General features: G+C 40.8%; 1 protein-coding gene across 2 annotated transcripts in view; it reads left to right on the top strand.

Moving 5' to 3' along the window:
* The window catches only part of LOC108021145 (chaoptin), a 43,003-nt gene extending 28,525 nt beyond the window's left edge, over positions 1-14,478 (top strand). The window contains exons 3-7 of one of the 2 annotated variants that reach the window (XM_017089715.4): positions 3,663-3,807; positions 8,221-8,331; positions 8,593-11,869; positions 11,947-11,973; positions 12,589-14,478. In XM_017089715.4, the coding sequence (XP_016945204.2) occupies positions 3,663-3,807; positions 8,221-8,331; positions 8,593-11,869; positions 11,947-11,973; positions 12,589-12,771 (3,743 nt within the window). In that variant the 3' untranslated portion in view covers positions 12,772-14,478. The remainder of the gene's footprint in view (positions 1-3,662; positions 3,808-8,220; positions 8,332-8,592; positions 11,870-11,946; positions 11,974-12,588) is intronic. The other variant, XM_017089716.4, reaches the window with a different exon arrangement.
* The last annotated feature ends 9,742 nt before the right edge of the window (positions 14,479-24,220 follow it).

The raw sequence follows: 24,220 nt of genomic DNA, 5'->3' as shown, positions 1-24,220 counted from the left end.
GACCATGTGTTTTAGCCTGATTATGGTAACGGCTGCTGCTGCCTTAGACCAAAGGGAATTTCCATGTCATGCTTGTCGACTTAAATTATGGCCTGACCTTACCTTAAGCATTCTGCGGGAAGGGGGCGGGGCCAGAGGGGCTGGAAATTCCAGCCCAAAACCACCCACAACCTCAACCCGTCCGCCAACATGGTAAATATTTTTCGGTCGAGTGGCGTGTCTCTTTCCCGCTTTTCCTCCTTCACTCCTAGGATTTCCACACAAACCAACTGACGTGCAACATGAAAATGCACTTTTCGCTTTTAATTGAAAAATTTCCTCCGCTCTTCGGTTCGGTACGTTGTTTTGTGTATTGTCATTTTTGGGCTTTTTTAGAACGGGGCCAAAACGGAGGCGTTTCTATTTTTATTCATCCAATTTTCCACCACATTTGCTATGCATTTCGCATGTTCCCAGTATTCCTGTGTGAGTATCTGCATTAAAGTCAAAGCGAAAATCGCGACTAATCCCAGATTTTCAGAGATTGACTCGACCATCAACGTTTTGGCAGAAATTAACAAAAAAAACACAAAAAAATAGGAACAAACTGGCGAGCGAAATAATTAAACATCAATTTGATGAGTTCAAACCGGGGGGAAAAATTGGAGAATATCAAAGCATCTAGGCAAAGAGAAAAAATACCGCATAAAACGAAAACTGACCAACAATTGATTGTTTCTTATAAATATTCAATGCGCCAGAGAGTGCAAAAATCAATCGCTCAATGTTTGCCTATTTTTTTATTTTTTGTCCGCCATGGAATATTTAATAAGTGAAAACGCACTGATTCCCGATGAAACTTTGTTGAGGTTTGACTGGCAGGGAATTAAGCTCGCAAAAAATACACCCAAAAAAAAAATCGCCCTTAAATCAAGAAATTCGCCTTTAAATCAAGAAAATCGCCTATGATTTTCATCCAACGGCGACTCACCTTTATTTTAAATAAATAATTTTCTTGAATTTATGGTTTGCCATTTCTGGAAATAATGACAAATTTGTCTTAAATGTATGGTAAAAAACCTTAAAATTAAGGAAAAATTTATTAAAATAAGAAAAAAATATTTATGATGTAAGATTACATCATTTTACATTTTACACCTTACATTTGAGGAATTTGGTTGGTTTTGTATACCAATGTTGAATTTTAAATGGATAAAACCGTTTCTAATTTTAATGGCAATTATTACATGGGAATACTACAGTCTGAAAATTTTTATATTTACCTGAATTTATTAAAGATTTATTTTATATAAATACTTTTTGTAAACATATAAATAAATATAACAAATGGAAAAATCCTTACCTCACACAACCCCGGCGTGAACTCGAACCCGCAACTGCTCACACACCATAGCCAGACGTCTTAACCATTCGGCCACGCGTGCTTCTTGTCATACAATGACTAAAGAGGGCTAAGGTGCTTTTGGTCCAGCTTTAAGCATACAAATAACGTTTATTCTAATCTAAACCTTTTTAACAACCGTTTAAACAATTTGGTAAATAGAAAAGTGAAACTAATAAGAATAAAAATTACACAAATTAAAAAAAAAAAGAAAAATAAATAAACAAAGGGTACACTTGCCGTGGCGTGGGCTCGAACCAGGTACTTTTGTTCGATTGTTTATTGACCGGACGTCTTTACCAGCTAGACCACCATCAAAATGTATAAAAAAAGTCACTTTCTCTTAAAATATGGGTATTTCTTTCCTAAATTTAAGTAAGAATTTACCATTATTTCAAGAAAAAAAATCAAGAAAAATTCGCCATTAATTGAAGGAAAAAATGGGATTCTTCCTCTTCTTCATTACAAAAAAAAAAAAAAATTATGGCGAATTCCTTAAATTGTAGGCATTTTTTCTATAATCAAGAAAATATTTCTTAATTCAATGGCGTTTTGAAATCACGGGCGATTTTCTAATATTTATGGTGATTTTTTTTTTGAGTGTATGCAAAATGCATGAAACCGTTCAGGGAAAAACTTTTGAAAATTGTAAATCGCTCAACTGTTTATTTTTTCAATAAGCGAAAGCGTTTCTTTGTTTTTCTCTGTTTATCAAGATAATTTAATCAACCTTGACATGTGCCAGTTTCATTTCGATTAAAGACGTTTTTTGTTGTGCCTTAAATGTGCTCTTAAAAATTCATGTATGCATAATTTTCAATTGTTTGTGCAGTAAAAAATATATTTTGGCTAACTCCCCTAATCGATTTGCCCCATAGAAAATCGGGTTCGCTGCGATTCATTGTTATACTCGGCCAAGATGTCACTGTGCTGTCTTTGGCATGGCCATAAAATGAAATTTGTTGCCTTTTTTGGTGGCTGGTTAGTCGATTTCTGTGCCCTTCCTGAAGGCACAGAGCCTGGATCCATTCTGTGCCTCTGGCCCAACCGGAAACGCGCACAAAAATCGAGAGCGTGGCGTCGTTGCCTGCAGGGAGTTGGTTTTGGCCATGGCCCATGGACTTGGTCCACTGGTCCGTCGAAACTGGGGGGTCCATTGTCTGATGGCACGCTGATGACCCATTTGCCTTAACGCGCCGGCGATCAAAACTGCCAAAACAAAAGCCATCATCGTTAGACGTGGGGGACATCTATGTATCGACGGCACAGGGAATCGACGACGGCCGCCCGGGCATATTCCCTCGTTTATGGTAAACGCTTCGAATGCCGTTTAAAATCAATTTGAATGATGAACTGATGGGCACCATCGCGGCGAGGTCTCTCACTTTGCGGAGCGACTCGGATGCGCCAGTACATCCAATATCAAACCAATTTTGAAAAGACACACGGGAAAAAACTTGGAAGATCTAAATAGTACTCTGTAATAGATCATTCATCGGACTAGTCTGAACTCATCACAAAAAAGGTCAATTTTTATAATAACTATTGAAGATAATCCTAATTAATTTCCTTAACATCAATTTTACCGCAATACTAGGCTGGTTAACAATTTTAAAAGACATAATTGCATTAAGTTTAAAATTAATTATGGTTTTATAAAAAAATTTGTAACCAAACAAAAAACTCTAGAAATCGAAAGTGAAAAAAACAATTTTACATACACTCCAAAAAGTATTAACCGTATATTTAAAAAATGGAAATCAATGCTGATTTTTATTTAATATTTAAAAAAGTTTCTTTCACTTAGTAAATTAACTTTATATGATACTTTTTTCTTTAGGAGCTAATTCTTCTAATGTATAGCACAGCGATAATTCTTTTTTGAGTGTATACTCGACATTTATGTAATACTTTAAGTTAATTTTTTATTTATTTAAAAAATTAAGCTTATCATACAATGTTAAACTTAATACTAAATTTCCGAGCACTGGCTGCGGAGGCCTTCGTCTAAGTTAAGCAATTGATTGATAAGCTAACTCTATCTTACATATTTAGAAGTCCATATAAGTTAAAAGAAATATCACTCAGCCAGAAGGTTTTAAATTGTTAAATGGTTTTGTCTTTGAAGTTTAGATATAGGTTCTATAAAAGTTTGCTTTTCGGTTGGCTTTCCAATTTAAGTTATGGTGGAAGAGATTTTTGTGGCATACTTATTGACTATATTTCGTAGCGCTTTCCCCAAATAGTTCCCATTCTAACATTTTTAATCTCTCTATTTCAGAGTTCATGCACAGCAGCGTGCGCTACATCGAGATGTCCAACACCCACCTGCAAAGTGTCGACGATGAGACCTTCCAGGGGCTGCGTCTCAAGACACTGAAGCTAATCGACAACGAACTGCAGGATATATCCGAGCGGAGCTTCAGGTGAGTGCTTTCCCTCCTCGGGGGAAAGTGGCGAGTCACGTGGGGTGGTGAGAGAAGAAAGGTGGTGACCCAAAGGCACACCTGCCAGGGGAAACGATGACAGGACAGTTGGCTGGCCGGCCTATTTACATGACCCCTTTTTCACCTGGGCGCGTAAGAGTGTACATATGTTTGTTTCTGCAAATGTATGTGCCTGTGTGTGTCAGCCGGTGAAGAGCGCTTTGTGTGTTTTTTACAACATAAACCTGCAAGTTGTAAAAAAGGCGTAAAATTAAGTTTAACAAAGCTAGGAGGGGCGGTGGCGTCGCGTTTTCAGCGGGGCACTCAGGCTGAAAATGCAAGCGGGAAATGCAAACTCACACACGCAGCGCGAAAAGCAAAAAATCCAGAGAAAATGGAAAACTTTCAAGCGCTATTTGTTTGAGTGTAAATAATCACAAAAAGCGAAGAGGAGAGCAAGACGGGTATGGAAAAAGTGGGAATTTTCAAGTATATGGGTGTTATAGCACCGAACAAATAAGTGCTCTAAGAAATACTGATATTATATCAAAGATATATTATATTAAACAATCATGTGGCGATTTATAAAACTAATATTATTTCTAAAAAAGAAGAGATAATATGTAAAGAATTGTAAATCTGATACCCATTAATTAATTATACCGAAGATTTGCTGAGCATATTACAAATATAATCGATTTATTATTTCTCAAAAAGGAATAAATAATTGTATATTTGATTACCATTTCGTAATGCTTTATCGAAGTGTAATCAGACAAATAGGGAAAAAGTTAACACACTTGCATGCAGAAAAATGTGCTTGTTGTGCTGACTGTAGTACAGTGAATACCGGCTCTTATTTCGTCAGCATTTTGTGATTCGGTTCACATTACACATCACACATTTGACTGGGGCTGCAACTTCCCGTTCAAGGCCCCCTTTTGGCCACCTTATTTTCTGTTTGTAGAAGGGGAGAAATGGGGAAAGGAGAGATCGTGGGAAAGAGTCGACCGCATTTGCCAGCCTTTTTGGTTTTTTTTTCCACTTTTTTTTCTGCTCTTCATCTTATACGCTTTTTGTTGCCATGAAATGAAACGCGAAAATTTTTTAACGAGCACAAAGGATAACCAGAGTTGGGGTCACGCCCCTTAACCGCAGGCGACCGCCCACCCGCACACACATTAAGCTGCTAAAGTTAAATGGATGCCCACAGTTAACGGCTGTGTGCAGTTTTCCAGGCAGAAAAGAGAGTTTATCCCCCCTATAAGGAGGGGATGAGCGGGGGAGCCAGCCAAAGACACAGTTACACACTCCGATGGCATTAAGAATTTAAATCAAACTAATTAATGCTCATAAGGCTGGCAAATGTGGTTACAGTCTACCTCTTCTTTTTCTATATGTGTGCCTTTCTCCCGTACTTTCACTCTCCCCTTTTAATTCTCTTCATAATATACTCCTGCCGCAATGTCAATTAGTGGGAAATTTAGGTAGGGGAAAATGGAAATGCCACTCGAAAATGCTCTAGTAGACAAAAAATACATGCCTATTTATATAGATGGAGTATAACTAGGTTGTGCCTATAAATACTCTTTTAAATGGCTTATCTGACAAGTTATCAATTAAAAGTTAAGTAACTGCTTTGGAGCTAGGTTAAATTTATTGATGTAGGGAAGCAAAACCTATAAAAAAATTTGTTTAAGTATTAATAGAGCCTAAAACATCAAATATAGTTCCAGTAAAAAAACCTTTGCTGAAATATGCATAAAATATTAAATCTATCTTTAAAAAATTACCATTTTTTGTTAAAATTAAGTTCATATCGCTTATCTGAAATCATACAATTGTGGCCAATAACTTTACTTCATTTTACTCATTTTAATAATGTTATGCTTAGAGTCATTTATTTTACTTTGAAATATTAAACAAAAATAAACCTTAGCGTTTGCTTTAAAAATATATGTTGACACATACTCCAATACGTACCCTCCCAATTTTATTTACTTCTGTAGACCTTAAACAACCCATATTTGAGCATTTACCCGCTCTTGGCCGCATGTGTGGTCAGTTAAAGTTTCATTCGCATGTATCTACAATCGAATATATACACATACATTACAAACTCCCCACCATGTATGTACATTTGTGTACCTTTATAATACCCACAAAGGGGCACTCACGAGAAAACTTGATTTCATTTCGGTTGCGGGCTATGACGCCATATGTAAAAGTTCTCATCAATATTTCAGCACTTATGTATTTCAAAAATTGCTAATTAATAATTTACAGTGCTACATTGCTAAATTAAGCACACATATACATTACTTAACTTACTGTGGGTCCGTTTATGGATTGGTTTGTTTGTTGTGTGTTACGTTGCATTGGTTGCGTGTTCAGTTGCAAAGTGCCGATAAATGCGCACTTCTCCGGTATTCCATATACAGGGTACATATGTACATTCCCAGGTGACATGCCAATGGGGGGTTTTCAGGGAAATTAAACAAGGAGAGAAAGTTATCAGGAAAAGAAAAGGTAATAAAAGAACAGTTTCGAATATTTCAATTTTATAAGCCTAGCATTCCGTTTTCGAGGCGGTGCTCATAAGTTTAGAGACTTAAAGTGATACATTTAATTCGAATTACCCAAATGAACATTATCTAATAAAATTTCTTCACTCCTAAAGAAACCTTATGGTTATTTCAAAAAGTAACTGTTCTGGAGACAGGAACCATATAGTTATACTTTGTTAAATGATATACCACCCTTGCATAAATTTTGGAAAACGAACATCAGAATATTTAAACTTCATACATTTCTAACGTTTTTACAACGTTTAGTATAGTTTTTTATAAGTAACTTATTCTTTTGACAAAAATCATGTAATTTTTCTTCGTTCCTTGGTAATACCAATTTGGAATACCTAAATATATATACTTTTTTGAAAACGTAAATCATCGTCAAAATCCGAACGGCTTACCTAAGTTATCTTGAGTGGCATACTGATTGTGCAGCCCTCGAAAGTCGGCTATAGGCCCAAATCGTTACCAATAGTTGTTTAGAAGGCTTTTGATGACAAACACGCTCGCACAAACCGAATCACGCACACACGCAACCCAAATGTTGCCCGCAAAGGAAACCAGGATAACAGTAATAGCAACAACTACCGGCAAAATGGCAAAAGAAAGCCGGAAAACAAAGAGAAAGCGGAAAAGAGAGTGGGAGAGAAAGCCGAAGTGGTTGAAAAGGAGCCGCAAAAATTTGGTTTTGCGTTTGATTCTTCGTCGCATAAACAACAAGTCCCTGACAACAACAACAAAAACACCAAGGACCACAAAAGGATGCCGCTGCATAGTTGTTGTTGTTTTCATAGTTGTTGTTTCTGCCGCTAAGGATTCAGCCTCCTTGTTTGGAAAACCTCGTGGTTTTCATAATTGAGGTCGCTGTTTTCCCGAACACTGTTTGGTTTTCTCTTCGCAGCTGCCTAGTATGAAAACAAGGGTGGACCTTAGTGGAAACTATCCCTAAACATCAAAAAAAATATATCATGTTACCATATTTTAAAGTTTGAGTGTCAAGCTAGCCATCAACATGAAAAGCCATTATTATAACTTTTCAACTTTCTTTTATTTCAAAAACATTTCGTCAACGCTGCGTATGAGCTATGTCAAATAATACTCATACGTCACGTAAGCCAATTAAAACTTTAGACTCCCAATGCCAATAACCTCTTAGCATTAAAAAGTAATAGCTTTATTTGCCTTAAAATTCCATTTCAATAAGGTCCTGCTTATAAATAAAGTTTCTAAACAGTGCGTATGCGTGACAAACTTTATAACCATCTTGCAAGCATGAAAAGCCATTTCAAAACTTTATTTTTTTCAAGCACGCCTTGTAGGCACTAAAAGCTCCTTATAAAAACACATACCGAACTTTAAATTCCAGTGTGGTCCACTCCCTTGCACAAGTGTGTGTCTGTGTGAGTTTGCGGTGCGTGTGTATAACTATTAATGGGGCCCAGAGAGGAAGTGGAATTTGGAATGGGGAATGGGGCATACGGGGAATGGGGCGTTCGGGGTGGCAGCTGGGGTCGCCTGGGTCGCCGTTGCTACGCGTTAATTAAGTTTAAATATTTGTTTTCCGACTTGTGTGTAGGATATGTCAAAAGGCAGGCAGCACGTCAATTTATATGAGCCAGGGGATGGGAAGTGTAGATAGGGATGTTGATGGGGGATGTAGGCGACCCAAGCGGAAACTGTTGATAGTTGTGAACAAAAGTTTTAGTGAAAGTTTTAGCCATTATATATTTTTGATAACTAGTCCCGCACCCCTGCAGTTCGTGTGGAACGATTTAGATAATATTCATATAGGCGAACTGCCTTGTACGTCCTCGTTCTCATCTGATATCTCCCTTTGCAGCACGATGACACACTCGCTGATGACACTGGATATATCTGGCAACAAGATGCAGCATTTACCGCTGGATGCGCTGCAGCGATTACATTCCCTATCGCGACTGGTGGCGCAACGGTGAGTCTAAAGATTTCAGGGTTCAGGAAGTGGCATAAATACTTTTAAATGACAAAATATTTTAAAAATCTACTACAAAGTTACTACCTTCTTAAAGAAGTTAATTATAATTTGACTTTAAAGCCTTTTTCAAGTCAGCTCTACTAAATAATAAAACAACTCCTAATGTACTCTCCACAATGAAAGAAGATATCTATATTTTTATGAGCTCAGATATTAATATTTTCTATTTAATCCTTTAAATATCTTTTTTTTTACCAGAAACCACATAACCACATTGGATGGCAACTGGGATGCCCAGCATGACACCCTGCGCTCCCTGCATTTATCTGACAACGATATTACGGAAGTGGCGCCGGGAGGTGGATCCATAGAGGTGATCTCCCAGAATGATAACAGTTCCCAGCCCTCTAGTTTAGCTGCCGTGCAAACGAGATTGGAGACCAGTAATTCCCTGTATCCACCATCACCCAGTTCTGGGGATCGGACGTTGGGAGGTCGTCCCTTTGAGCAGCTGCAAAAACTCCTGTGGCTGGATCTGTCCAACAATCGTATCTACCATGTGGCCGGAAACTATCTTCCACGTTCCCTGGTGACCATGGATTTGTCCAGCAATCTTCTCACGGTCTTCCCCCAGCAACTTTTCGAACAACTTCCCGAGTTGCGGATCGTGAGTCTAAGAGATAACCTTATAAAAAGTGTTCAGTGGAAGGAGCTGCAAGTAAGGCCACTGCGAATGCACCTGGAACGCCTGGATCTTGGCCAGAATTGCATTGAGAGTCTGGAGTCTGACTATTTCCAGCAGAACTACTCGGATGTACATCTGAGGGCCTTGAATCTAGAGCAGAACTTTGTGACCCAACTGCCGGAGGCGGTTTTCAAGGCCACGGGCATAGCCCATTTGGTACTGGCCTTCAATGCAATCAGTCGAGTGCATCCTGCGGCTTTCGAGGGTCTAACGGAGACTCTGGAGTATCTTGACCTGGAGAGGAATCGTCTCACTACAGTTCCCGTGGCCTTGTCCTCCCTGCATCGTTTGAAGTATCTTTACTTGACTTCCAATCAGATTAGTCAGCTTAACAATCTTCCCTCGTTCACGGAAAACCTACGTGTCCTGAGTTTAAGTGGCAATAACTTTACGATGATTCCAGTTCTAGGGTTGAAGAATTACACTCAACTGTCCTACTTGAACATGGGTTACAATTCTATCACAGACATTCCAGAGGGAATTTTCGCAGTGGATTCCTGGGGCAGCAATCTGCAAACTATACTCCTAAGGAACAACAAGATAACCCATCTTCATCTCGGCTCCTTTGCGGGTCTGGAGCAGATTCAGGAGATTAGTTTGAGCTTCAACGATATCACCATACATCATCCCTTGGTTTTCGAGAATGTCTCGCGAACCCTGAAGATTCTGGAGCTATCATTTGCCGTCTTCCCAGCCAGAAGTCTGGAAAGTCTGGATCCATTAGATGCCCTTCTCCCACTTTCCCAGCTTATTTGGCTGGGCCTGGACAACAATAACCTGAAGCAGGTCTCCAATGAGTCCTTTGCACAGATGAGAGAGTTAAGCTACATCAATCTTAGCTTCAATCAGCTGAAAACACTGCCCCGCGGACTCTTTCAGTCGGATGTTCACAGCCATCTGGTGGAAATTGATTTGTCCTACAATGCCCTGGAGCGATTGGAGGCGGAGACATTTCACAGTCTGGGGGACTTGCAGACACTCAACCTACAATCGAATCGCCTGAGGACGATAGCCCGTCATGCCTTTCACAATCTTGAGTTCCTACGCTACTTGGATTTGTCTCATAATCGTCTGGTTAATATATCCCATGGAGCCTTTACAGTTCTGCCTAATCTGGCTGCTTTGGATCTGATGCACAATCAGCTGTGTTCGTTGTCCTTAAAGTCCTTTCTCTACGTTTCCAATACCACAACGCCACTGCGACTCAATGTGAGTCATAATCACATATCCACTTTCTATGATGAACTGAACAGCTATATGTACATTTACCAACTGGACATCAGTCACAATCATGTGTCCAAATCGGATAGCTTTACTAATTTGGCCAATACGCTGAGGTTCCTTAACCTGGCCCACAACCAGCTGGGTTCCTTGCAAAGCCATGCCTTTGGGGACTTGGAATTCCTGGAAATCCTTAACGTGGCCCACAACAATCTCACCTCGCTGAGGCGTCGCAGTTTTCAAGGCCTGAACAGCCTACAGGAACTGGATTTGAGTCATAATCAGTTGGATCAGCTGCAGGTGGAACAGTTCTCGAACCTTAGGAAGTTAAGAATCCTGCGGATCAATTCGAATAGATTGAAAGCTCTGCCAAGGGAGGTCTTCATGAACACGAGACTGGAATTCCTGGACATAGCCGAGAACCAGTTGAGTGTGTGGCCTGTGCCGGCCTTCACCGACATCGGGTTCACCCTGCGCTCCATCCAGATGTCGCACAACAATCTGGAGTACTTGGATGCCTCGATGTTCATCAACTCGCAGTTCCTGTACGACATCAGTTTGGCCCGCAACCGCATCACCATACTGCCGGACAACACGTTCAGTTTCCTGAACAATCTGACCAATCTGGACCTCTCGCAGAATCCGCTGGTGACGACCAACCTGCGGGAGGTGTTCGTCCACACCCCGCGGCTGCGGCAGCTGAGCCTGCACCACATGGGCCTGTATGTCCTGCCGCCGCTGAAGCTGCCCCTGCTCTCCTACCTCGATGTGAGTGGCAACTATCTGCAGGAGCTGTCGCCACTGGGCTCCCTGCGCCACCTGCGTCACGTCAATGTCTCGCACAACAAACTCACGAATGCCAGCTGTGCGGCGGAGCACTTGCCGCCATCGGTGAGGGTCCTGGACCTGGCCCACAATCCTTTGAGAAGGATCACGCTGCACGATTTGGCCAGTTTGCGGCATTTGGCCGAACTGAATATCCTGGACGTGAAGGTGGCCAATCCGCAGGCCTTTTCCAAACTGCGTTCGTTGAGGAAACTGCACGCCAGTTCGCATTCGAATCTGGGCGAGATTGTGGCCAGGCTGCCGGGTCTGCAGCAGCTGAGGGTCCACTGCCTGGAGCCCAATATTAACCAGCAGCTGTTTGCCAAGCTGGCCAATAACACGAAAATCCGGCTACTCGAGCTTTATGGTAGCAATGTCCAGACCATCGCCCCGGATGTCTTCAGTGGATTGTCGAGGAGTCAGCGCCTCCAGGTGAAGATCTCGCACACCCGCATCTCTGATCTGCCACCCGGGATTTTCTATGCCCTGCGGGAGGTGCCCCACCTGTCCATCGACATCTCGCACAATCGCATCAACGCCCTCGCAGCCGACAGCTTCTATCCCAACAAGAGCTACTGGGATGCGGTGGGCACGAGGAGCATCATGGGTGGGCTCATCACATCGCACAATCCCCTGGAATGCGAGTGCGGCCTGGTGTGGTTCGGCCACTGGCTGAGGCGGTGGCTGAGGGAGTCCGCCCAGATCAAGGTCATCCAGAAGGACGACCTCAAGCGCATGGTCCAGGTGAGTTTATCTGAGTGACTCTTCCCTCGCTAATATTCTGTTTTAACCTTGTGTACATCTTGATTTTTGACCCAAAGTTACCCCTATCGATTGCCGATATGCGCGTAAGCTTTATGTGTTTTATACCGTTTATACCTTTTTTAAAGATATTTATGCAAAGTAGAAGGATAAGCTCAAGTGTTTATATGCTTAAGAGGCTTACTGTTAGGTAAAGCATTGTTTTATGTTACCCTGTGAATGGCTGGACAATGATCAGTCTTTTAAAGTCCATTAAGTTATATATTGGTATCTGTAAAAAAAATGTACTATGAAGTTAAGATGCTCGGAAAAACAAGTTCGGTTTCTCAAAGTGATGTTAACATTTTGATTGACAAGTCCTTAAAGTCTGTTATCTTAAGATTCTGTGGTTTTTTCTTTTAGCAACTTTAACTTTAACGATGATAAGCTTCCTGATATTATACAATTTGCCTTATTTGAAATATTAAATAACTTGGGATGTAAAACTATATCAAAAATTTCTATTTATTAGCTCTCTAGATTAGTTTTTAGTTTTAAACAAAGTATACGACTTTAAAGTTAGATAAGTAGAAAATAGTACAGTTAGATATTAGGAAACTTAAATTGAGCTTTGCAATATATCGAAACTTCGGAGCCTCGAAGTAGATTTTACGTAATCTCTAGTAAGTATTTCCTAATGGACTCCCATTTACAATCCCCAGCGAGCCCGTGCCAACACCTGCCACGATCCGACTTCGGGTCGGCACCTGCCCATCCTGGAGATCTTTCCCGAGGACCTGCTCTGCCAGGCGAGTGCGCTGAGCAGTTCTGGCCAGCGGATATTCCTGTTACCCTTCGCAATGGCCCTGCTGATACCCATCGTGATGACGACCATGACTCTCTGATGTTGGCTTTAGTTGCCGGCGAAGTAAGTTTACAACACATCGAACCGGAGGAGGTGGCCTTCCTAGCTCCCAACTCCGCTCCTGTGGCGAACTGCTGAAGATACTCAACTGATGGTTGCCTGTATGATATGTACATATATAAATATATATAAAAATCGAACAACAACTTAAACTAATCGGTAGCTACGAATTTTTGGGATTTAGCTAATGGTGAGAGGCGGCCCGTAACAATAAAGATACAGTTAATTGAAAGACAAGCAAATCGGTTTATGTCCACTCGTAATTGATAAGTTTTATATGCATACGAACAAAGTGTATTTATAAGTAGTGGAACAAGTCATGTGCTGGGCTGATTTTCTCCTCCTTGGATTTACATTTAAGTTTCTTCCAACTGCTGACTTTGATTTTCATTGAGAAAATTTGCGAAGCCCGTCACCAAAAGTAATTTCTTCCGCTCATAAACTTCCAGCAAAAAGTTGAACTTGTAGTTGACTCCAACTTATTCCTTCTTTAACGTAATATCCCTACCCCCAGTGCCCAATGCATGACTTTGTGTCTTGGCCAACATTTAAGGTAATTAATGCAATTGATTACGTACACAGAACCATACACACACCAGCGAACATATGATGATTCCTAACACACTCACACACTTAGAGCCTAGTTAATAAACAGTTTTGCATCTCCATAGATCAACCTAGGGGCATAAGTTGTTAATAATAGTTGTATAACTATTTTTAAAAAGAATTTGCAAACTAATAATACGAAAGTCTAGTTTTATTTGCCTATAATTTCCCATTTAGACAAGGCCAATAAGTACATTAAATATAAATATTAATATAAATACACATTTAGATAAATCGAGATATATATAAAGAACGATATATACTAATAATATGAACCATTATTGGATAGCAATTATTAATTGTTTTTTAAGCAAGAGTAGCGGACATTGCACAACTAACAGCAAAACTAGAAAACGGTTTGCAAACATTGCGGGCAGTCAAATTTTAACAACACACACGCAGACATATATAAGTACATATCAGTTTGGCAAAAAATAATAATAATGGTAAAATAATGAAAAGCATAATCGTGTCATATACAGACATACACAACTCCAAGCAATTTAACTGAGAGGAATAAATTACGAAATAAAAACGTTCCCTTGTTTTTTTCCGTTCATTACTCACCATTTCATTGGATTTTTTTGTGGTTTCCACCTTTTTACATTATTTCGGTTACAACAATGACAATCGTGATACTAATTGTAGTTGTTTACACGACGATGATGCAAAATGCACAAGTAAAATAATAATAATAATGATATTGATAAATAAACTATTGAATGAGACAAAGTGGACAAATGAATTATGGCAAAACAAACACTCTGAAAAAGCTGCTGGTATTGCAATTTTTTTTTTCCAAACCAATATTTTAACCAGCCAGGTCCCAAAAACAAAACAAAATCCCAAATGGAATTTTTATCAAATAATATTGTACATATATAGCAAACGGAATGGAATGTTCATTATGTTTATTCAAGCCAGCGTTTATTTCCAATTATTTTTTCATTTAATACACAGCGGCTAAAAAATACGAAATTTAAACAAAAGGAGAAGTTAAAGTAGTGAATGAAAAACTGAAAATGAATATCGATACAGAAAATTGAATATGAAATAAAGATAAAAATGCTAGAAATATTAACCCTTTTGTGTTTGGCGGGAATGGGAATGGGTTTCGATTTGGTCACAGCAAATTGCACCACCCGAGATGATTTTATTTGGTTTGTTTTTTCTGTTTAACCCCTATCAGCCCCAGACCCCAGAGATTAGCCCCCAATAAGGACTCGTGCTCCAACTCCGGATACGGCTGCCCTGCAGCTGTTGACCCTTTTACACATTTTAGTGTGAAACTCGACTCGGGGCAAAATAAGTTGGGGCAAATTATGTGCGGGAGACGCGGTTGCCCCAGGTGGCACGATTCTCGCTTCGCCCGCCAACTTGTAGCACTTTCCCCTACTGTCTCCCATAAAAACAGCACGTGAAGCGGGGAAACGAGCAGCGAATTTACAAGGACCAAAGGAGCAAGAACAAGGAGCAGGATCCGAGGAGAAAGAACCCCTGGCCAGGCCATAATTGGATTATCGGCCCTCAAAAGTGTTTCAATGAGTGCATTCCATTGCAACCAGATCTTGCTTGCCTCCCTCCAATGGAATGACGTCCGAACACTGTGGTACGGAATTTATGGATACTCTTTAGTACCAACTATTATTGTAAAGATGGTGAGAGTGCCAACACTAATGTTTTTTAAATACCAAAATAAAAACTTTTTAAGTCAACTTCTTCATAAACTGTTTTCTATATATTTCGATCTTATATAAACAAACTGCTTGTCGATACTGTCAGACTTATGGTAAGAAAAAAGAAAGTAATCAAACCCTAAAATGTATTTTACCTTGTTTTTTTCGAAATAATTAAACTTACAGTTCTATAAGTTCCATGACTTATAAATCTTTTTTTTTAACTTTACGAATGATATGATGATTTCAGTCCTACAGAAATACTTTAAGTACTGTTCCATAGTAATATATACTTAATTTTCCTCATCGCAAAGTTGAAAACATTAATTTTTAAAATTGTACTACAACTTTCTCTGGATGTTCTTTATAGAAAAGCAAGTTCCAAAGAAAGTGTTGAGGACGGTTCTCCATTAAAACAAGTTGTTGCGCCTTTCGTATTCATTAAAACAATCACAAATGTAAATAGTTGCACCCACGGTAGTCGTAGGGCATTCACACCGCCCGAGAAGCTGCTCTATAAATAATCCCGACCACAGATGCCCCTTTGAGGGTATTTCGAGGCTCGTCAAGCCGGATTCCCTTTTCAGCTTGTGTGCGGGGTTCCTTCTGGTTCGAGTGCGTGTGTGTTGTGTTTTTTTTAGGGGATAACTGAAACCTTTCAGCGCTTTTAAGGCTTTCCTCCTTTTCCTCCCTCCGCGAATGGGTATGGCCGCGAATGGTGGGTCCGTGTGGTTGTACTTGTTGTTCCTGCGGAGTCCTTTATGCGGCCCGGCCTCCCCATGCCGGAGATTGCATGTCGATGCGACTTAATTGCATTTCAGACAGTCCTGCCGACGAGCTGTTCGCTTTCCCCACTTTCCCCGCTTTCCCATTTCCCCCTTTCACATAAGGCCCTCTCCTTTGGCTGCTCTCCGCTCGCCTTTTGCAGTTTTCCCCTCGCCATTTTGCGTGTTGGGCGGAAGGAAGCGGCACTAAGTACAAGTTGTCGGTGGGGATTGCACTGCAGCTGCAGAGGCAACTGCACCGGCTATTAAAAATTGCTACACAGCGAGAAATATTTGCTTACAAGCCCATCTTATTTTTAAAATTTTCAAACAGGAAAGTAAATTTTTATTAATTTTTTGAACTCATATTTATTTTTTTCAACCAATTATACCAATATTTGTAAAGTTGGTAATAAAAATATATTGTAGAAGCCAATAACATCGTACAACATTATGATTTGTATAATTTTCTAACCATTTTTTGTTAAATTATTGAGTACTGATTTCTCTCTGTCAGAGGAAACTAACATAAAGTTAAATTGTTCGGTAAGACGAATTCGTTTTCTCAATGTGATGTTAAATCTCGAAAGTATAATTGGTTATCACTAGAGAAATGTTAACTAGAACATTACCTGTAGTTAAGAGCTTTCGGTCAACTTGACATAATATTGACAAACTGATTTCTTGCAAAACACCAATGACAAAAGTTAACCTGACACTGAGAAATTGACTTTAATGGCACATTGTTTTCTTACTACCAGCAACATTTTAAGGAAATTCGGTTGTATGCACCATTTAATTTCAGTGTACACATACTGCCGTAGGTAGTGCACACGGCTACTTACTGTTTTACCTGTTTCCCAGCTAACAAGTATCGATATTGTTTCAGCCACATCTCAGCCGAAAGTGAAAGGAAGTGAGCTGCTTGGGGAGCGCCATTAGGAGTTGCAGCAATTTAATAGCCACCAAGGAGCTGACGCCCGAAAAACTAAACGTTAAGTTTACCTCGCAGGCATGTTGCCACACATGGGGGTAAAATGGAAAAGGGGGGCTCGTGGGGAAAGGGCAAAGCAGGGGTGTTGGGAAAAGGGGGGCTCTGAGCAGAGCACACTTGGCTGTCAAAGCCGGCGACGAGCAGGTAAATCCAAATCCACCCAATTTGCCTGGCACTCGCCGCCACTCACCATTACTAATGCAGATATTCCAACTATCGGGGAATCCGGGGGGCGGGGCAGAAAGGGGCGGAGGAGGCGGCAGGGGGAGTGGCCAGCAGGACTAGCCGGCATAGCAGTAATGGCAAAAACCGCCGACAAATCTGCTGCATTGCCCCCACACAACCTATCCACCAATTTCAGGAAAGAAGGTGTTTGGGGGAAAACCGGAGGACGGGGAAAGTGGGAGATTGGGAAACTAGGAAACTCGGAAGGGGGGACGCTTCCCGTCGCGCCAGCGGGCAAACTAACAGAGTGCTTATTTTAACGAAGTTACAACAACTTTTGCAATACAAACAGTAATGCCAGGGCAGATTCACACTCGGCACAACAGTCCCGGCAGCAAGGATGCACAGACACAGATGCAGACACAGACACAGATACAGACACCAATACAGGCGCAGACCCAGGCGAAGATACACATCCACGTGCTGTGCAGCTCACTGCTCTTGAAAGTATGCAACAGCATTGAAAATGGAAAAAAATTAGAGGAATTTCACGAAATTTAGATGCTCTTTGGCGGGAAAGGAGCCTTTGGATATCTGAAAATAAGGGTTTTATTTTATTGAAACATTTATATTTACCTTAAAAATCATTCCTAACAAATGGAGAAAGCCTTTTCTTGTCCTTTGTTTTTTAAACATTTTTTGTTTTTTAGAAATGTATAGGTTTTAATATAATAGTTTCTGTTTTGTAATAGCATTTACTTTTTTGAAATATTCTTTTTTGACTTATAAACAGTTTCTATGAAAAATGTTTTCTTAAATAATATTTACTTTCTACCTAAAAATTATATTAAAGTTTTGGTGGGAAAAAACAATGCCCAATCCAAGAATTAAATATTTTTGTAAAAATACATTGTTAAACGTTCGCAGTTTTTATGATTTTCCGTGAAATCTGTTTCGACTCATAAACTCTCAGAGCTTGTAAAATTACAGTCACAGAGTTTCCACTGTATTACTTTCTTGCCACCCAGGGGACATCAATCCAATTGTTTCCTGCGTCACAATGAATACCCCGGCATTTCCCCAAAAGGAAAATAAAACCGGAGAAAGGGCATTCAAAAAATGCAGCAAGCGTGTGTTAGTTGCCATTTCAGTTCCGTTAGAACGTCGGTTGGGGCCAAACTGCAGTCGTATATATATACGAACATACCTATTCATGGGGTGGTCTGTAAGGGAGGGAAGTGAATTGGAGCTGTGCACCACTAGAAACTTTACGACATGCAAAAATTGTGAGCAGAGAGCGGATATAATTGTCGGTCTTCTCGTAACTTTGCCGTGGGGAGCAGATTAGTTGATTTGTACACACTCGCACACACACTTATACATATAGAGTGGGGGGGGGGGGGTCTGAAACTGGAGTCCGAACCACACGGAAGAGTAAAACGAATCCTTTTAACCAAATGATATGCACTGAACAATTGTTCACTGCTGCACTTTTTTCCCAAGCCCCCCCACCATTTTCCGAACCACCCCCCTTTTTCTAACCCACATTCAGTATCTGTGTGTTTTTGACCAAATGTGGGGCAGTAAGGAACAGTTTGTTGTTGTTGTTGTTCCAGTTGTTGCACTGGGCATTGCTCTAACTTTTCCACCACATCGCAATTTAATTTTATAGTCGAAAACACACAGAGCAGCGGTTTCACTGGGCTTCCCATGCGGTCTACAGCATTCGCACCATATAGATATAGTTGGGATTATATCTGCGGAGTACGGATCTGTAGCACCGGTGCTTCATCCGATTTATGGTTATTTCGGCGAGCGAATCAGAACCAAATCATAAACGATTAGCTAGCCGCTCGACTAGACTGATTAAGGCAAATACAGTCGGGAGTCCGAGGAGTGTGGCTACCTTCGATACCAATACCGATTCCCATTCCCATTCCCACTCCGGTGATTCCCCCATCGGGACCTCTAACTCCGGCTCAAATCAGTTGGCAGAGCACACATGACTGGGCAATGCAGATGATTCGACGGGAGGGGCGTCATGTGAGCCCGGCACAAAGAGATGAAAGAGGAAAAGAGTGGATGGATGGCAGGATATCGAGACCATGACGTTCATCTCGACGAGGGAGGTGCTCAGGACCCAGGATTCTACAGAGGGCAGGATAATGGCCAGAGGTGGCTCGGGACAGGCCAGAGAGCAATTATGTGATTTCTGAGTGGCAAATTCCGCAGTTGCTTGAGAGAAGGACCCTTGAAGGTGGAAATTAAATCACAGTTTCAATCAATTCATTTTTAGACACACAGTACAGAGGTGGAACTCATCAATTAGTCAAGCGGAACACTTGTCAGCCATGAGATTGATTTTTAATTTTCGACATTGAAAATTACAAATAGATTTAAAAGGTGAGAATCAAGGCCTTTCCATCAATTAATTTTTGCATAAGGTAAGTAACTTTAAGGGGTATTCTTATGCAAAGCGATAGATAACATTTAAATAAACAAATAAAAACAAATAAAAAATGATTCTAAACTAGCATATGTTTTACCAGTTCTATTGATATTTTAGCTCAAAATAAGTGCCTGTTGTGTACATTACTAATTACTAATTGGTTTATTTGTTTGTTTTACCTTATTGCTTACAGTTTCAAAATATGTATACATATACTTATTACTAATTGTTCAGTTTATTAAATCCAATTTAATTATTTCGATTCCAAGGATTCAGCTCCTAACTATTTTTTTAATTGCAGAAACGTTGCACAACTTTAATAACTACAAAATACCAACACTTCAACTGGATTCCCGCCATTCCGAGACCCAGTTATTCCGCACAAATCACTGCAATTCGAACCCCGGCAAAACGCAGCTCGGTTTACAGGCCCGTGAGCATTTGGCAAAGCCCGTTGCTTAGTTTAATTTGAGAGCTAATCAAGTGCCGGGTTAGCAGATATGCATCCATATATGCCGGTGCACTTTCCCCGCAATGTGGTCCCCTTAAAATCGCGTAGCAACGGGGATTCCATTTCCGTGAAGCCGTTTTCTGGTTCGGGTTTCGTGATTTTGTGTGGCCAAAACAGCGATAATATGGACCGTTTTGGAGTCCAACTGCCAGCTCGTACTTCATGTGCACTGCCTGGGCGAGAATCGGCATCAGAATCGGAACCAGAATCAGAATCAGAACCAGAATTAGAACCTTGCCGACCCCTTTGAAGTACATATACGGCACGCCCAGTGAAATGACCAACCAGCTTGCTGCTCATTGAAATGGAATCTAATCGGCTTTTGATTTTACAAGTCCTTTTCACAAAGTTTGCCGGTGGCTGGCGCTCCTCGTCGTGTCGTTCCGTATCGATGTGTGTATTACTATATAGGTACGTACATATATATACCTTCCGATGGGAAGGTATGGACAGTATCTGACTCCTGACCTTTCCCCGCGTCCCTGTGGGTTGCCATTTTGCACTCGGCATAAGTATGCAATATCCGTTTCCGTTCGTTACGTTTGTTACCAAGGCTCGAACTTGAGCACAGACGCATCGGGATTACAGGGGAGTGGAGAGTGGATTGGAGTGGCGAGGAGGAGTGGAGGACTCCAGACCTTCCACTGGAATCGCATCCACTTTTGACTTGGCAGGTGCCAACAAACCAGAGAACGTCGCTTATTGTAATAAGCATGAGTCAAAGTGCAATTTCTTTAGAAAGTTTGCCAGCTTCGAAAAATACACATGTGCGAGGGTCTCTCGACGGTTTGTAAGGAAAGGAAAGCGTACATATAAGGCTAGAAATAAAACAAGAGTGTTCAACAACTGGTTAGCTTTCAAGTATACTTTCAACAGCTCTTTGCTGAAGTTCTAAGCATCTTGGTTATTGCCTTAGAATAATAAGGAGCTTGGAATTTAGAGAGCTTATTGTTATAATATTGTTGTCACAAATTGTTGTGGACGGATAATAATAATTGGATATGGTGTGGGTAGCTATTTTTCTGAACTTAAATAAACTATTTTTTTTTTCAACACCTAATTTAAAGTGCTTAAAAATAAATTGTTATTATATAGTAATTACAATAATAAGATATTCTTTTTTTTCTGAACTTTAATAAATAAATACATTTTTTAATAGCAATATGCTTAACTAGCCTTTTCCCAAACCTGAATAACTTTCATAGCGAACCTCTGATCTGATCCATCTATAGATGCAGACACATACAAATTGCATCTTTGAGATGCAATGGCAGAGCTTAAGTCTTTTTTGGCCTATGGCACCGAATAATGTCCAGGAAGTGATAATATCAAGCTCACGAGAGCTCTCGGAATGCTCCCCGTCGGATTCCCAGTGGTGTCCCCATGGCGTCCTCCTGTCCCATCCGACCATCCGCCCATCCGACCATCCTGTACATCATCCTTTTCCCGCTGTGCATTCAATTGGAAGCTCTAAAGCTCCCCACAATGTGTGAGTGAGTTTGAGTTTGAGTTTGAGTTTGCGAGTGGGCCGGGTGTCTGTGCTCTGGGTGCTTTTAAGCAGCCTGGTCCTTTCGCTTTATCGTACATCTGGCATTTTATTATGCCACGCCCCCGTGCCATCCGCCCACCCAGAGCTGTCACTCACCCCAATTCGCCCCCTCTTCCGCCATGGCAAATGCCAATTGCAAAGCGGAAATTGCCGTCTGTCTGGCTTGATTTGCTGACCTGCCTTCAGTTTATTACGCCAAGTGATTTGCTGATTGATTTGTCACCTCTTGACCCTCGACCCCTTTCGGGACTCCAACTTATAAGGCGCCCACCCCCTTGCACTTTCAACTGCCGCATAGTTTGGCAGTGGCGGTGGGCCACAAAACTAGTTAACGCTGGGTTATTTAATATTTAATTGCTTTGCCATATAATTACGTAAAAACATTAAAATATCTTTTATTTATTAGGGAGGTCCCTCGGCTCTCGGCTCTTGGTTCTGGGTCCTCCATTCTCGGGATCCCGTGTTAAAAGTTGAGCTCCGGCTTTCCGTCTCTCCCTCTACTTTATTTTTGTTAAACAGTGGCAGCATTTTCGGTGGCAGCTCGCCATCCCTAGCCCCCTGCCATCTGGTATGCATTATACATTAATTATTTAAAATGTCAGAGTAGCAGCTAGGCAGAAAGATGATGAGAATGGAAGCAGGCCAGACCCATGGAGGGCGGGACGTTACCAGGGTTTGGGCGAGAATAATTTTGGTGGGCGAATGGCAAATGGCAGTTGGAATAACAAAGCGACGTTTCGGCGGAAATCTGAAATGGTTTCATCTCAATCCGTTTCTATTTCAAGACCATTGATTTCGGTTTCGTTTAATGTCGCATCTTGCCAGCCTTGAAGACCAGCTTACTATTTATTATATATTTTTCTAAATTTAACATTACCTGGAATATGAAATTAAAAACATTTTACCATAGACCTGGTTTCTTTGAGAGGATATTATAATTTCAGACTACAGTTTGCATCACTTGGGGGAGACTTTCGGGACAATGAAAAATATAAATTATATGTACTATTTTTACTAAGATTTCTTGAAGAAAATTCAACTAAATAGCAAAACTATTAATTTTTAATTTTAATAAAATGAATTAAATGTTACTGGATAGTTTAATTAGGAAATATAAGGACACCTTTTTGCAACAAATTAATTTTATTTCTGTCTAATTCTGTACTTTAATATTTAAAACGGTCAAATGTGATAGCCAGAATAGCATCTGAGTTTTATGACCATCTAAAAAGGGAGTTAACTGGCGGAATGCAGGGGCTGGCTCAACTTTACTAACTATCTAAATATGCACATGGACTGACTGACTGGCTAAGCTGAGCGGACCCAGAATTTGAAGCCGGAACAATGACAGGGGCACCGGCACCGGATATGCGAGAACCTTCGTTCTTTCCCTGGCCTCCGAAAGGAGGCAGGGCATAGGTATGATATAGGTATGCTATAGGGTCCAGACAATCTCTGTGCCGTAGCTGTGGCTCTGCTCCGTCCTGCCTCATCATAACCCTAACGAAATGAGGTTAATTAATGAATTGTTAATATCATTTGCGACCACACGTCGCCACATTCACCTCGTCCGACTCCTTCGTCCTCGTCCTCGTCCTTCGCTGTCGTCCTCCTTCAGACTGTGCAAACAGTTGCTGCAGTGATCTCGCTCTGCGCCTTGGCAGCTGCAACATAATATTATTATGAGGTGAGGCTGCCATGGGAAGGAGGTGGGTGGTTTTTTCCGCCTGGGCGCCATCTGCTGCAATCCAATTTCCAGCCCGAACAATGTCAGAGTGTGAGTGTGTGTGCTGGTGCTTTATTATTTTAGCAGCACATGTCTACACACACACACACACCCATGAACAGCAGCTCATTATTATTAAAATTTGTAGAATTTTTGGGTTGCAACTAAGCTGCATATAAATTTAGCAACCCAACACCCCTCTTTTCCCCTGCCGCAAAGCCCAAACTCTCTTCCGTGTTGTGTTAAAAGATGCCGGTGCCACCAGATCCGCCTTTTCCAACTACCCCCTTCTTTCACCCCTTCTTTCACCCCTTCTATCACCCCTTCTCTCACCCCTTTTTTACCACCTTCTTTACCCCTTCTGCGACCCCTTCTCTCTGCATAATTCAAAGGCGCAACCGCAACTTGACAATTTGCTTGCAGCCAAAAACAGCAAAAGCAAAAGCAACAGCAGCTGCTCCACGGAGGCAAAAGTCGCTAAAGATTTTCAGTACTTTTTCGCACACATAACTCTGTGTGGAAAAGTTGAGCGAAATTTTCCATCCACCCAGAACCCCACCTTTCATTTTAAGCGTGGGTGGATTATGCTCCACCAGCTCGGATGCAAAACTTAATGGGTTGGCAATCTATTTTTAAGAAGTACATTGTTCTTTGAATATTGATACCACAGAAAGTAGGTTTACTTAAGAGATTAGTTGGGCAGAGCAGAGTTCATGTGGATCTTTTTCGAATTTTTCAAAAGTTCTGCCAACAAAAATCGACACAAATCCATGGGGCAAACAGAGGAAATCAAACAGAACTTTAACATGTTATATTCAAATTCAATTTATATTAAATGTTACATTTTCAAGAGGACCACACAATACATTTTTTCATTTAATGGCAATTCACAATTGCTCTGCACTTGTCGGTGGCCGTTTTGTTCGCATTTCAGATAAACCAAAATTGCCAAGGGAATTCTTGTTGAAAATCTGCAAAAATTTGTTAGC

This window comes from Drosophila suzukii, chromosome 2L (genome assembly GCF_043229965.1).
Source record: "Drosophila suzukii chromosome 2L, CBGP_Dsuzu_IsoJpt1.0, whole genome shotgun sequence".
Classification (NCBI taxonomy): domain Eukaryota; kingdom Metazoa; phylum Arthropoda; class Insecta; order Diptera; family Drosophilidae; genus Drosophila; species Drosophila suzukii.
Note: the sequence above shows the minus strand (reverse complement) of the source record. Positions and strands in the feature narration are given on the sequence as shown.